At 41.4% G+C, this 15,468-nt stretch overlaps 1 protein-coding gene across 1 annotated transcript in view; it reads right to left on the reverse strand.

Annotated features, from left to right (window-relative positions):
• The window catches only part of LOC137304424 (complement C3-like), a 94,211-nt gene that overhangs the window by 70,709 nt on the left and 8,034 nt on the right, over positions 1–15,468 (reverse strand). The window contains exons 5-13 of the mRNA XM_067973017.1: positions 14,738–14,832; positions 12,164–12,246; positions 10,204–10,291; positions 10,016–10,118; positions 8,646–8,766; positions 3,971–4,086; positions 3,714–3,860; positions 2,640–2,852; positions 1,313–1,516 (exon numbers count right to left, since the gene is read on the reverse strand). Coding sequence (XP_067829118.1) covers positions 1,313–1,516; positions 2,640–2,852; positions 3,714–3,860; positions 3,971–4,086; positions 8,646–8,766; positions 10,016–10,118; positions 10,204–10,291; positions 12,164–12,246; positions 14,738–14,832 — 1,170 coding nt within the window. The remainder of the gene's footprint in view (positions 1–1,312; positions 1,517–2,639; positions 2,853–3,713; positions 3,861–3,970; positions 4,087–8,645; positions 8,767–10,015; positions 10,119–10,203; positions 10,292–12,163; positions 12,247–14,737; positions 14,833–15,468) is intronic.

The following is a 15,468-nucleotide window of genomic DNA, read 5'->3' on the forward strand; positions in this document are numbered from 1 at the left end:
TGCTGTGATCTGTTGGTTGTGGGGCCACTTAGCTCTGTGTATAGCCTGATGCTTTTGGTGTTTGGTTAGTACCTCATTCTAAGGTACGATGAGTGCTCCTACTGGCATGCTCTTCCACACTACACATGATGGTTCGATTTTGATGGAGAAGTGAGGGATGTGCTGGGCCACCAGGGCCACAGCACTGCATGGGTTTCAAGTATTTGGGCTGCTAGATCTGTCCTTAGTCTGTCCCACTTATCATGGCAGTAGTGCCACACTTACATGATGGAGAATGTCCAAATTGTGAATATCAAACAAAGCCATCAAAAATTGCCTACTCTCGCATTCTGTATCAGCTCTGAGACAAAAGGGAGTCATCAATCACATCTTAAGACTGGTTTTTCGTTCAACACACCTGCCAGGGGGGGACTTAGCTAACCTGGCAATACTCACACCAAGGGAAGAGATTTTCATTCAAGGTCATAGCTTTGATTGGCAGGCCTGTGAGCCAAACCTCTAAACAGAGCCGAGGGAGGGTCAGAGTTCAGCCTTTGTCAATCTATCGCTCTGGAAAAGTTAGTCCGCAGTTTGAGCCTGAAACGGTGTGAGAGACGGAGGGCGGTCTCGCCACCTAATCAGTTAGGTGGATGCCGAGAGTCTCCTGACTGAGATATGAACACACATGGTCACATGAGGTTTAGTGCCTGCTAGCTTGTCGATGAGTCTAGTCTGTAAATATCAGGGTCATGTATTTCACTATACTGTTCATTCATATATTTCACATAAAATAAACTAGTTTGTTAGTTTACAATTGACCTTATCTCAATGAAGTGTTTTTCAAAAATAGGAAAATACTTGTTGCAATGCTGCCGAGATTATAGTATCCAGTACACATAACAAAGGATCTTATTGTCATGGTGTCCAGATCACACCATCGCTTAACTAGATACAGGGCAATAAAGGAACTTTCCCGATCATAGGGGACATAAGGTCTGTTTACAGCAGTAACCTGTGATGCTGAGTTTGACAAAATATCCAGTGTATACCCATAAATTTGTAACAGCAACCACACCACTTTAGAATCCACTGAGCATTGCATGGTATACGCTCTTATCCTTGTAAAATAGCTATCTTCCAACCTACGATGAGCAGATATTAGTCCATAACATTATAAATCTTGTTCACAATAGGTGCTCAAAGGACCCTGAGCCGATCTGTCTTCCTAGCTGCTTACCTTCATCCAACTTTCTCTGACACAGGCTCACCTTTGAGCACCAGAGCTGATAGTTTCCCACTCTGAACAAAAACAATCCAAAACAGAAATACTTACATTTCCCATGCATGTGTCCTTCACATCAATCCATATGGAATCGGCAACCATTTCTACTCGGCCCCCCTTCATGACATAGTAATAAACGAGGATTCTGAACGATGGTATTAGATTAGGGGTGATTGGAACTAACATGGTCACCACAACTTGACCTTTCTGTCTCAACTGTCGCCCAACTCTCACTATCTGCCCTTTGTTTAACAGCTGAAAGAAAGTAAAAGAAAAGAAAATTAATTAAGGAATAAAAGTAGGAACTTCCAGAACAAACCAGGTGAGGTATAGATACATATGGAGGAAAGATCTGTTGACAGGATTTCAATGATCTCACCAAGTGAAATAACTGTGAAAGTGAACATTAAACATCTGAATAAAAACCATAGACATAATTTTATCACAGCGTCGATAAATTTTTAAAATTCTGAATGTGTATTAAAGAATAATAGATAGCCACGCATGCTACAGCGGGGAACTGAGGACAGGCAGGTCAAGGTAGGGATGCAATTGCGTTTGTGAACAGCTCAAAGACTTTGCAAACTTTTAAAAGGATTGCAGTACAGGGTTTTCATGTGAGAAGAAGGTTGCATAACACCCCTCGCAAAATGCCAGGACTCTTGTTGCCCATGTCTGTCAAATTTCTTTTTCCACTGTTTATTTTTTAAAAAGAGATCTCGAACAAATTCTATTCCTGACCCCCACCCCAAGGACACCTGCATCATCAAATCATCGACTGGGAGGCGGGGGGTGGGGAGGAACCCAGTGTGGCAATGGCCCGGGTTATTTTTGTGGAGCTCCCCCTGACCAAACAGAAATAAATAAGTACTTCAGCTTTGGGTTCCTCTTCAGGTGAATCGGTAGGAGCGGAGAGAGAAACCCTTTCGCTGGTGGTGGGGGAGCCTAGGGTAAGGGAACGTGACCTTACAATCAGAGCCAGGCCATTCAGGTGAGGAGTTAGGAGACACTACTTCCCGTAGGAGTGTGGGACTCTCTCCAGCAAAAAGCAGAAGATGTGGGGAACGCAGCTGGTCAGAGCCGAAATTAGTTAGAAAAAGATGCTGGTGCTTTCATTAAGGATTTCAGGGAGATAGTTCACCTGGTTTTATACGCCTGGAAGGTTTTAAATGGGTTGTTTTCAGCATCCCGCAGGAGATTCAGTAGTTAGTAAAATCCATGAGTGAAAAGTGTACGTGACCTGATGGAAGAAATGAGCTCAGCGGACAGAATGACCTCATCTACAATTTATGTTTTTACTGTAGCTGATAAGGGTCCTTGAATTGCTACTTTATGAATGACAGAATAATAAGCCATGACTGTGCACAGAAAAACATACCATGTAGGTAAAGTATTTTATCTGGTTCTGGATTTCTACATTGTCATTTCGGAGATTCAGATGAACTACTAAATTATTTCCTGGACTTAGTTCTGATGGTTGAATACCAATGTGCAAGTAGTTGTTTGAACCATCTTGTGTCTTATATGGTTCTGCCACCATATTTGCAGAGGCCTGCCGATGTCCGGGAATGTTGGGATCATTTGTTTGAACCTGCAAGTAGAAAGAAAAACAAACAGGAAAATTAAACTCAGGCCACTGAGTAAAACTGTCTTTATTAAGCATGATTTGTGATACAATATAGTTTTACAATTAGTCGCATTGAACAATTAGCAAATTGGGGTCAATTTTTCATATCAGGTGTAAACTCAGCAGGAGGTGGGTGAGATAGGATAAGCGGCTGGCTGCCGGAGCCAGAGAGCGAGAGAGCGAGAAAGAGAGCGAGAAAGAAGGAAAGAGAGCCAGAAAGAAAGAACGAATTTTCATTTCTATAGCGCCTTTCACGATCTCAGGGCGTCCCAAAGCGCTTTACAGCCAATGAGGTACTTTTTCAAGTGTAGTCACTATTGTGAACCCAACTGAGTTTGAGGATCATTCCCATTTGCAGTTTGTAGCCAAGCTACAGGCACGAAGAGCCCTCTTTGAGGAAATCAGGTACTGCAGCAGCTTAAAGGGGCAGTGCACTTTTCTTGGGCAAAGTGGGGGAGCTCAAGGTTGAGCAACATGGCTGGCATGTCTCCCAGGTAGTCAAAGAAGCGGTAGGGAGTTGCAGTTTACGGACAGGGGAAGTGGATATCTTGATGGGGCAAGTTAGGAAAAAGAGGAACATGCTATCTCCCCTCAGACGGGTACCTTATCTCACAGATCATTGGAGAACAGGCTTGGCAGGAGGTTACTAACATATCAATGCCAGTGGCAGAGCCACCGTGTGACCTGGCTAAAATGCGAAAGAAGTTTAATGATCTCGCCAGATAGGTTAAGGTAGGAAACTCACATTGTTTCCATTCTAAATGGCCCCTGCCCTTTTCACCACCCTACCCCAATTTGATTTTTTAAAAACATTTTGTTGCTCACATGTACTGCAACATTTTGTGGATCTCCGGCTGTATTTATTGTCATCCTGGCATTTCCATCAGCTTGGGTGATGGCCTTGCTCTGTCCGTTGTTGGTTACCACAGGGATTCCATTAGCTGGCGAGCCATCGGGATTCATTACGTAGACCTCAGATAATAAAGAACAAAAAAAAGAATAATTATCCTGTTCCTCACAGAGCAAAGATACATGGTTAAGGAATAGAAAGAAAAGACAAAGGGAGATGGAAATATTCGTACCATAAGATCAAATGGCATTCCAGGCTTGAAGTACTTGGATGTTTTTGTGAACGATATGGTATATGGAGAGTTGACTATTTTTATACCTAATTTTTCTGCTTCTACCATGTCACTACCTATAATAAATCAAAGAGATAAAAATAAGGAAAAATGCATTAGGCCTTTTTACAAAATTGCAAAAGTGAGACATTTCTGCTCTGTGCTAAAAACTGAACACGAGCCTGGCCACTGATTTGCAGTTTTCACAGAAAGATGCATGGAATCGCAGAATACAATCTGCAACACACTGGTGAAAATCTCATGATTTCATGTAACCACAGCAGTCGCCATAAACCAGTGGGTCTAATTATACACAAATAGAATCATGGAGTGTGATTTCCCCAGTTAAAAATGCCAGAATCCCATGTATTAACAATGGAACAGAAACAGAAAATGCTGGAAATACACAACAGGCCAGTCAGCACCTGTGGAGAGGACAGACAAGTTCTGAATGCATACTCATCTACAGTTCTGAATCTAATCCACATTCCCAGAAACGTGAGTGAGTGGATTTAACCCCTTGTGAGCTGAGTTCAATTTAATAGCATCGTCTTAATATAAAAGTAATCCAAAATCTATACCATGGCCAAATTCTCAAGAAGTCTCAAATCATAACAACCCCATTTTAAAGCTTATCGTTATAATCGGTAGCAATATTTTAAACAATCTCAGGTTTGCTGATGGCTTTGACCTTATACAGCAACATCTAAAACAGATTTTTACATAGAATGCACAGCACAAAGCAGGCCAGTCAACCCAACTGGTCGATGCCAATGTTTATGCTCCACACGAGTCTCCCCCCACCCAACTTCATCTCACCCTATCAGCATATCCTTCTGTTCCTTTCTCCCTCATGTGTTTATCTAGCTTCCCCTTAAATGCATCTATGCTATTCACCTCACCTCCTTGTGGTAGCGATTTCCACATTCTAACCATTCTCCGGGTGAAGAAGTTTCTCCTGAATTCCCGATTGGATTTATTAGTCACTATCTTATATTTAAGGCCCCTAGTCTCCCTCACAAGTGGAAACATCTTCCCTATTTCTACCCTATCAAACCCTTTCATAATCTTAAAGACCTCATATCAGGTCACCCCTCAGCCTTCTCTTTTCTAGAGAGAAGAGCCCCAGCCTGCTCAATCTTCTCTGATAGTTATAACCTCTCAGTTCTGGTATCATCCGAGTAGATCTTTTTTGCACCTTCTCCAGTGCCTCTACATCCTTTTTGTAATGTGGAGACCAGAACTGTGCACAGTGCTCCAAGTGTGGTCTAACCAAGGTTCTATACAAGTTTAACATAACTTCTCTGCTTTTCAGTTCTATCCCTCTAGAAACGCAGAGACTAATCGATAAAGGGAGAGTAGAACATTTGGATTACAGATTAACACAAAGTTTAAAAATTCCAAAAAATGTCCATTAGCTTTTCACTACTAACTCACTATCCTCTCCTCTCAGGGGTCCTATCTCACATTTAACAATTCTCCTTTTGCTGATATATTTGTAGAAAACTTTACAATTCTTTTTAATCTTGTTTGAGCTTATCTCCGCATACTCCTCCCTTATCCCTTTCTTAGCCTCTTTTCTTACTTTCTTCTAATCTACATCATTTTTATCAAACTAATAGGTGTCATATCAATCTTCTTCAATTTAGTTTTTTCCAGTCTCTTTATTTAGAGACTCTGAACCTTTATTTGGCACTCGGAACCCTGGAGTAGCCTCCTTTTTTAATGGTGTGTATTTAATCTGCAACTTTGCAATCTCCCTTGGAAAATGATCCCATTGTCAGTCTAGAGCCCTGTGTGCCAATTTCTCTTTCCCCTTCATTCAGCTAGCTCACTGTCCCATCTTTCTAAAGTCTGCTCAATTCCAATCTGGTGCCGTTTTTGCCCTTATGCAGTTGGGCCTTAAACCTCATCATACCACGGTCACCATTCCTGAGCTGCCCAGCCTGACATAACACATCTACCCGATCTACGCGCATATGAAATCGACGGGCAGGAAAAGACCAACTGGTCCATAAAGCCTGCCCCACACGGTATGATGACTGGACCTCACGACCAAAACTTCTTCCCACCCCCGCAGCCATGTTTCACTACTCTACCAGATCTAACAATGCCCCTTCCCTTGTCGGCCTATGAACATTCTGCTTTTGGAAAGAGTCCTGCACATATTTTAAGAATTCCATTCCTTTTTCACCATTTACTGCCTTGCTGTCCCAATCAACGAGTGGGTAATTAAAATCTTCCAGAACAATAATTTTGTCATTCCCACTCATCTCCCCGATCTATCTACAGATATCCTCTTCCATTTCCCTCTCACAATTAGGGCGTCTGCAGTGCAACCCCACCAATGTAACAACCCCCTTTTTAAAAATCTTTGAATCATCTTTACGTGTACATCACATATTCCCTTCCTCACCAATACTGCCACTCCTTCTCCTTTCTTACCTATTCTGTTCCTCTTATGTTTATTTTCCATTGCTAACCAGTTTGTAGCCAAGTTTCTGTTAGCGCTCTTAAATCTATATCTTCTTGTGACTTAATTTCTTCTCATTTCCCCAGGTTTTCCTCACACTCGTTTACATGCACTTGACTTTTTTTTGTTTGTACTTAACACGACTCATTTTTCTCTTATCTCAATTTTTTTCCCCCTGCTTATATCTGATCCAGTTGACTTCCCTCAAATTAAAACTTAAATGAAGTTCCTACTTGTTTGCACAGGCAACAGCATAAAGGGCGTAGGCCAAAAAGTGTGCAGGAAACTGATTGGGAAACTGATTGGGCAATTCATGGTCAGTAGCTTGGTTTGGAGACTCTTAAGCTTGCACATCTGGATAAGCAAACAAAAATTCTTCCCTAGACCTTCAGCACTTAGGATACGTATAATCTAGCCCAAGGTGTTTCCACTTAACTTATCAGGTATCTACCTCTACATTTACTTCACTATTCTCTAGTTTAGGATATTTGTTGTACGGCAATAGTTGGTTAGCAATTCAGTATTTTCCTTCCAAGTGAACATTTCCAGATCTCAAGGAGTAAAGCAAAACTCATTCTGGGCTGAAAATGAAACCTGTTTTGGTACACATCACTTAGAAAAACAAAAAGTAAAATAAAATTTGTAAATAGGAACATAGGAATGGGAGGAGGCCATTCAGCCCCTCGAGCCTGTTACGCCATTCATTTAGATCATGGCTGATCTGTATCTTAACCCCAATTACCCGCCTTGGTTCTGTAACCCTTAATACCCTTGCCTAACAAAAATCAATCATTCTCTGTTTTGAAATTTTCAATTGACCCCCAGCCTCAACAGCTTTTAGTGGGAGAGAGTTCCAGATTTCCACTCCCCTTTGTGTGAAGAAGTGCTTCCTGACATCACCCCTGAACGGCCTGGCTCTAATTTTAAGGTTGTGCCCTCTTGTTCTGGATTCTCCCTCCAGAGGAAGTAGGTTAGCAGTTGGTCGCGATTTTACAGATCATGAATTTCACTCGTCAATATCGAAAGTTTTCGATTTCTGACATTCACAGTGACCATTTCGAATTAACTGCATGGGTTTCACACTTCATGTTAGTTTATTTTTGGGTCAAGCACTGAGATACAATGTAATGTAAAGCAAGGGAACATGTGTAATACACTGGCTGTTGACAGGTAGTAAGAGCAATTTCACACTGCTACAAATAGTCCTCAGAAACAAAAAAGGTTTTAGGTATAACGCCATCGTCCATGGAGCTGTGGACATCGATTCACCTCTGACACAACAGTTAGATTATATATCATGAGTTTCTGCTTTGGGCCCAATCGGGGAAATTACGTCCATTATGCGCTCGAAATTGCACTGGTTAGGTTACAGTTTAAGATTCCGATAAAACTCGTTTGCATAAACACAAACGTAAAATCGTCCATGAACCAGCGCGATCGGGCAGCGTAATGGAGCGTAATCAATTCTTTTTTTTTCTCTTTCCATTTAAAAGTATTCCTTGACGTATTTAAGAGTGGTGACCTGGTGCAGTTTTGTTAATTCAGCTGAAAATGGGTTCACCAGCAAAAATAAGCCGTTTTAATAAGGGTGTCCCGTCCTCCACCTGCTGGTAACCTGACTTAAAATAACTTTAAAAAACTATACTGAAACTTTTGATAGTTTGATTGGTGTACGCTAGTCAGTCGCTTAGTAAATTATAGACTTTTTGGTATGAAAAGAACTTTTAAAATGTGCCTCCTGGTGCCTGTGCGCATAAGAAAATGGGCGGAATTTGTAGAGCCCAATCAGTGGAATCTCGCAATTTCGACCTGGGGGGGGTGTGGCCAGATTTGTGGGCGGGGCCTGATCTGGCTGAATTTAATCTTAAACCAGCGTCAAAGATCACGGAAAACACGAACGTAAACTGGTTTTGGGCGTAGCAGCCGTTTAAAATGCCCCGATCTTTTGCACTGGTTTGGGCCGATTCCGCCTGGATTGTGCCGATATTCCTGCCGGAAAGAAGCAAAAACTACCCGAATATAAAATAAAACTTGTGCCAGAGATAGATAGATTATATATAATCACACATACATAGAAATACTAAAGAAAGAAGGCAAATTTTCTTACATGGCTTCATATACAGTACCACAATGTTCTTTAACTACAATTTAGTACTTACACACCTGTATGTGTTATAACACTGGCAGTAATATAGATTGAATACCCCACGTATTCATGAATGTTTGGAAAGCGGGTTTTCAAAGCGTCACTTGTCAGGGAAGCCATCCCATATCCCTCTTTAATCTGAAATTAAACAGTTCAGAGCAGTTTTAAAACCACTGATTTGCATTTTCAACTGCCTGTTGATCTCATGTGGCATTGCTCACGGAAAAAAAAGTTTTTTTAGAAAATTGTCTCTGTCTGCTTGCGACTATATTTCTATTTTTCTCCTATTCTGTGGTCTTTCCATTTCCCGCTCTTATTATCTGATTATCTTCCACTCTTTCAGCGTCCCTTTCTTCTGACCGTTTTTCTCACTTTCCCCATTGTGACCCTCTCGTCCCCCATTTCTCTTTTACGTTATCGTTGTTCAGGATTTCAAAACTTTCTGAGGCAGAAGTTGACCAACAGCCTGAAATGTCAAACCAGCAACTAACCTGTAAGTACTGCATGACCCCTTTAAATAGCGCTGCTAAAGGGTCTTTCCTGCCTGTTTGTGTCTCAAGTTGCTGGGCGAGTTTACCACATGGTGAGTCAGGTGCTGGGGCATATCAATATCAGCAAAGGGCCCCAATTTGAATACATTATTCAGCGTTTTCCATCATTCTGGCATGCGCCCTGGACGCCTACGGAGAAGCCCGATCCAATATGGCGGGCGGTGCAATTACGGCTCATAATGAGAGCACACTTCCTGCCCGCCATATTGGACACTTATGCGTCCATTTAGCACCTGTAAAATGGGTGCAGCGTGATTGAATTTCTAGGCCCTGAATCCAAATCCCATAGCAGTTTACGGTTGAAAAAATTTGTCATCAAAATTAACAGCTATTAACAAACCAAAACATGTATCCTTCATCATTAAAATGTTTCCCCGATTACTTTTTCTTGCTGGTTAAGTCTAAACAACTCCACTGCAAGTTTAACAGAATTGCAACAAACAATAAATATTTTCTACTTGCTTCATTTTTTTTTATATTCGTTCATGGGATGTGGGCGTCGCTGGCGAGGCCGGCATTTATTGCCCATCCCTAATTGCCCTTGAGAAGGTGGTGGTGAGCCGCTTTCTTGAACCGCTGCAGCTCATGTGGTGAAGGTTCTCCCACAGTGCTGTTAGGTAGGGCATTCCAGGATTTTGACCCAGCGACGATGAAGGAATGGCGATATATTTCCAAGTCGGGATGGTGTGTGACTTGGAGGGGAACGTGCAAGTGGTGTTGTTCCCATGTGCCTGCTGCCCTTGTCCTTCTAGGTGGTAGAGGTCGCGGGTTTGGGAGGTGCTTTGGATATTTCCTGCATTTCTAATATTTTGGTAATCTTTGTGCTTTTTACTCACAGTTACTGATTGAAGTGATGAAGGAATGATCATTCTTTCATCATTCTTTAATATCCCGAACAGAATAATTGCACGGCCCTCAACAGGTTCGCCATAAGTGAATCTAAAAAATTTTTTTTGAAAAGAGTTAAAATGCCATTGAAACACCTCTCTCGTAAGCCAGATCTCTGATAAAAGAACACACCAACCTTGCAGTGATGGAGATATCCAATTTCTTATCATCGACGTAGAAAAAATGTTGCTCTGACTCCAGGGTAACTTCAAAGCTCGGTAGCACTAACAAAAAGAAACCAAGTTAAAACGATATTTAAAATATTATGATTACTGCCACAGTCAAACGCAGACAAATTTACAGGGACATAGAAACAGGAGTAGGCCATTCAGCCCCTCGAGCCTGTTCCGCCATTCAGTTAGATCATGGTTGATCTGTATCTTAACTCCATCGACCCGGCTTGGTTCCGTAACCCTTAATACCCATGTCTAACAAAAATCTATCAATCTCAGTTTTGACATTTTTGAATGACCCCCAGCCTCAACTACTTTTTTAGGACAATAATATGTTGTAAGGAAAGAAAGCATTTGTATATATATGGCATCTCCAGGGCGGGTAAGTAATTCGGGGCTTTTGAAACTGCCCACTGGCCCAGATTCTTCCTTATCATGTTTTTAGGATTTTCCAAAACACTTTACAACCAATGGATTACTTATTTTTGAAGTGTAGTCGACACCACCATCACTGTTATGTCGTTACACGTACAAATACAGCAATTAATTTGCACACAGTAAGGTCCCATAAACAGCAACGGAATGGACGACCAGAAGAAGCCTAGGCAGGTAAAATTTTATTTGAGGTATCCTTGTGGGCCAGGAGGAGCAGGAGGTAGAGAGAATTTTGATGAGAATTCGGTAAAACAAAGAAAATTAACGTTCCAAACCTTTGAAAGGGGAGGGGGGAGCTTTGAACGAGAAAAAAAACATTTACCCCATAAAGACAACATGTTGCACATGCTATCTACAATCTACCCTATGATAGGCATCCCGTTAATCTACGGAGGGAAAATTTGCTGTAAATATTGATCCACAAATATAATTCCCCACCAGGGCTAAAAAGGTTAAATTATGAGGACAGGTTGCATAGACCAGGCTTGTATTTCATTGACTATAGAAGATTAAGGGGTGATCTAATTGAGGTGTTTAAGATGATTAAAGGATTTGATAGTGTGGCTGGAGAGAATCTAATTCCTCCGGTGGGGAGAGTCCAGAACAAGGGCGCTTAACCTTAAAATTAGAGCTAGGCCGTTCAAGAGTATTGTCAGGAAGCACTTCTTCACACAAAGGGGAGTGGGATTCTGGAACTCTCTCCCCCAAAAAGCTGTTGAGGTTGGGGGTCAACTGAAAATTTCAAAACTGAGATTGATAGATCTTTGTTAGGCAGAGGATATTAAGGTTTACAGAACCAAGGTGGGTAGATGGAGTTAAGATACAGATCAGCCATGATCTAAATTGATTTGTTGGAACAGGCCCGAGGGGCTGAATGGCCTACTCCTGTTCCAATGTTCCTAATCAAGCAAAAATCCTGTAGAGTGTTTAACCTCCATTATCCACCGTAACGGAAGAGATTTTGTTAGACAATGGAAATTTGCACATAATGACGAGACCTAAAATTTGAAGTTACACATACGGTACAGTAATATCACAGGCACAGAATGAAGATAAACTGGATCTCCCATTGTGCTGCCCTCAGGTGATGGGCCCATCACTTGGGTCACAGTGCGAGAACTATGATTTCTTGAGCAGGGAGATGGGTTAAACATCACAACCACGCTCCTGACCTGAGACTACCTGTGAGCAACTCAATGGGGAGGATCCACTGGTACATTAAGAATAGAACCAAGTGCTTTCAGCCAAAATATTGGTCTTGGCGTCCAACAGAAAAAACTATACGTCAACTTAGAATAGCAGCAGCACCGTACGCTGAATTACTCTACAGAAATACAACGACGGGGACCAAAATTGGATGCGTCAGATTTTCTAAGCTGTAACTTTTCTACCAGTTTATTTAAAACTATCCCGATAAAAGCTTTGTTTTAAATTTCCATTTTAAAGAAACCAGTTAGGATAGAGAAATTGTTAGTTGGTTTTCCTCACCATATTCCTTGACTTCAAATTCAGTTGTGTAATTCTCATAGTTTGCCTCTTTGTAACTGGCAATAATCTTCCACACTCCAATACTGGAAAATATATCAGTTAAGTAATTTAATTTAAAACCATTGCTTTATATATTATATAATCAACTCTATTGATAATTACTATTTATACATCTATTTTTAACACAAATATAATGTCCAAGAAGCTCTGGATAAAATGAACTGTCATCAGGTTTTGTTTAAACCTTAAGACAATACCAATACCAGTAAAAATAAGGGGTCTCCCATTTAAGACGGAGATGAGGAGAATTTTTTTCTCTCAGAGGGTCGTGAGTCTGTGGAACTCCCTTCCCCAGAGAGCGGTGGAGGCAGGGTCACTGAATATTTTTAAGGCTGAGTTAGATAGATTCCTGATTAACAAGGGAGTCAAAGGTTATAGTAGGTAGACGGGAAAGTAGGGTTGAGGTCACAATCAGATCAGCCATGATCTTACCAAGTGGCAGAGCAGGCTTGAGGGGCCGAATGGCCTATTCCTGCTCTTAATTTGTATGTTCGTACGTAAACAATAAAATCCTAAATCAACAATGTGTTTTGAATTGTTAAAAGAAATACAGCAGACAACTTGTGTGGGGAATAAGCACCAGCATAGGCCAGCTGGGGCAAAAGGCCTGTTTCTGTGCTGTACATTCTATGTAATTCTATGTAAATACAATCAAAGGACAATGTTTGTTGGGGGTATATCACCTCCCTTTTATACCTTAACTACTGTGAGAAATTCTAAATGATACACATAGATTGGATCACATTACAAGTCAGGGTGGGTGGGAGGCGAGGTGAGTTGGCTATTTTAACATCTAGGCCTCATTATCACGCCGCCCGTCCACCTCCCACCTGGAATGGGCGGGAAGAGGGAAGAAGGAGGAACCACCACTGCCCCCCACCACCCTCCCCACCACCGCCTCCCTCCGCACCCCACCCCCACCCCCACCTTTGGTGGTTGTCCTCGAGCCTGCTCAGGAGAGCAGGTTAAATTCGCAGGCGCCGAGATCCTGGCATCTCCAGGGCGGGTAAGTAATTCGGGGCTTTTGAAACTGCCTACCGGCCCAGATCCTTCCGAGTGGGTAGAGTTAAAATTGCACCCAATATCAAAAATAACAACTTGCATTTATATGGCAAAAAGTCCCAGTAGCAAAACATCCTTCACAAGAGCGTCATTAGACAAAATTTGGCACCGAGACACATAAGGAGATATTCTGACAGGTGGCCAAAAGCTTGGCCATAGAAAAATCCAAATTTAAATGATATTTCAAGATAGATTGTGCAACATAGAACTTATCATTTCCACCACTCCTGTACCTGTTATTCTATATATGTCAAAATGATGTTGCACTAACTCCAAGAAGTCTGAGAGCATCTTGCAACCCATCGTGCATTGAGCTATGGTGCACATAACATGCAGTGGCCCCTTGACGTGGCTTTGCCTGGCTTGGATCTGTAATCTCATTCTAGGACAGCTCACACCAGGGACAGAGCGGCTAAAGCTAAATCAGTCTGGGGAACACTGCACTGCTTCAATAATTTATGCGTGGTAGTGTTGCTACACATCATGCCCCGTTGTTGTGCTGCATGTGTGCTTATGTCATGCATAGGGATACAGAGACCTTCAAAAGTCCTCCTCTGCTTGATATCAATGTCATGATGTGGAGATGCCGGTGATGGACTGGGGTTGACAATTGTAAACAATTTTACAACACCAAGTTATAGTCCAGCAATTTTATTTTAAATTCACAAGCTTTCGGAGGCTTCCTCCTTCGTCAGGCATTTTTTTTTTCACATCGTTCACCTGACGAAGGAGGAAGCCTCCGAAAGCTTGTGAATTTAAAATAAAATTGCTGGACTATAACTTGGTGTTGTAAAATTGTTTACTGATATCAATGTGTGATTCTGGGAAAACCAACTAAACTTTGTGCACTACTTCCATGAAATTGGAGCCTGAAACCTTGAAGATTATTATAAAAGCACTGCAATCCAAAACTGAGAAACGGAACCAACTTCAGATTTCTATTTCTGAACCAGGAGTGAGGTTGTCCAATCATTTTGTATGTAGCGTCAATTAATCAAATTGTTTTGTCCTGTAGTTTCCAGTAAACACACTGTGAAGATTGCCACAACCAAATTTCACTTTAAACACCAGAAGCATTTTGCGAAAAAGGGATCTTACACACCAATCTTCAGGAGAACTGAAGCCAAGTACCCAAAATCGAAGAACAATGGCAGTTAAATTCCCTCCGTTGCTAATTTTTGCAAGAAAGTAGGCAAGAGTATATCCTGATGGAATGAATACCATTTACTCACATCTACATTTTGATTAAAATTAGCTAAGATAGGAATTTCACTCCCAGTTGGACAATCTACTGCATCATTTCATGCTTTTTGCATTAGTCACTGTTGCGAGAGGTCTGAACTGCGAATTGCCAAGTCAATGATCAATGAAGGGAGTCATTCTACAATGTGCTTCAGTGCTGAGCTCTTGTTGTACTACATTGTTTCTTCTGTGGTAATTATTTGTACTTACTTCACAATCTCCGGTATTTTAAAGGTGCTTCCAGTAATGCCAGTAGCATCTTTGGCGAAGACTTCACTCCTTTGCACGACAACATTTTGTGGATTCTGAAAGAAAAATTAGCTGTGAAGAACATTCAGTCCTGACTAAATGAAATCAGACTAAATAATTGAAAGCCAAGGCAGCAGACTGGGTTCCCAAACTTTTCGTGCACTGGATTTTGCAAGACAAAGTTTCAAGATGACCAATGTATTTGTTTTTTTAAGACACAAAATATAGCAATTACTAAAATAGGCTTTATAGTCAATTAAAAGTAATGCTCGTGAGTACTAGTTTATCGTAATCTAAGTATCGGAGGCTTAAGAAACGTTTAGGGATGATTTCTTCCACTCACTATTTGTAGCAATTGGAGTTTGCATCCAGCTTCATTGGAACAGTTTAGGAGGCTGAGGACAGAGAGGTCGGAGTGGGATGGAGACTTAGGGTGAGAGAAGATTTCCTTGGCACACTTTTTATAACAAAATTATAAATGGATCTGTAAAGCAAGTGTTTAAAATCCCATTTGTCGGTTAATCACTCCTGCCCTCCATCCTATCAAAGACCTTCCCTTTTGTTCTTTCCTCCCCTCCCTCCCTCCCTCCTTTCCCTGACTCTGTACTTGCTTAAAAACTGTTAAATCTCTAACTTCTTCCAGTTCTGACGAAAGGTCATCGACCTGAGACGTTAACTCTGTTTCTTTCTCC

Source organism: Heptranchias perlo, chromosome 37 (genome assembly GCF_035084215.1).
Source record: "Heptranchias perlo isolate sHepPer1 chromosome 37, sHepPer1.hap1, whole genome shotgun sequence".
Classification (NCBI taxonomy): Eukaryota; Metazoa; Chordata; class Chondrichthyes; order Hexanchiformes; family Hexanchidae; genus Heptranchias; species Heptranchias perlo.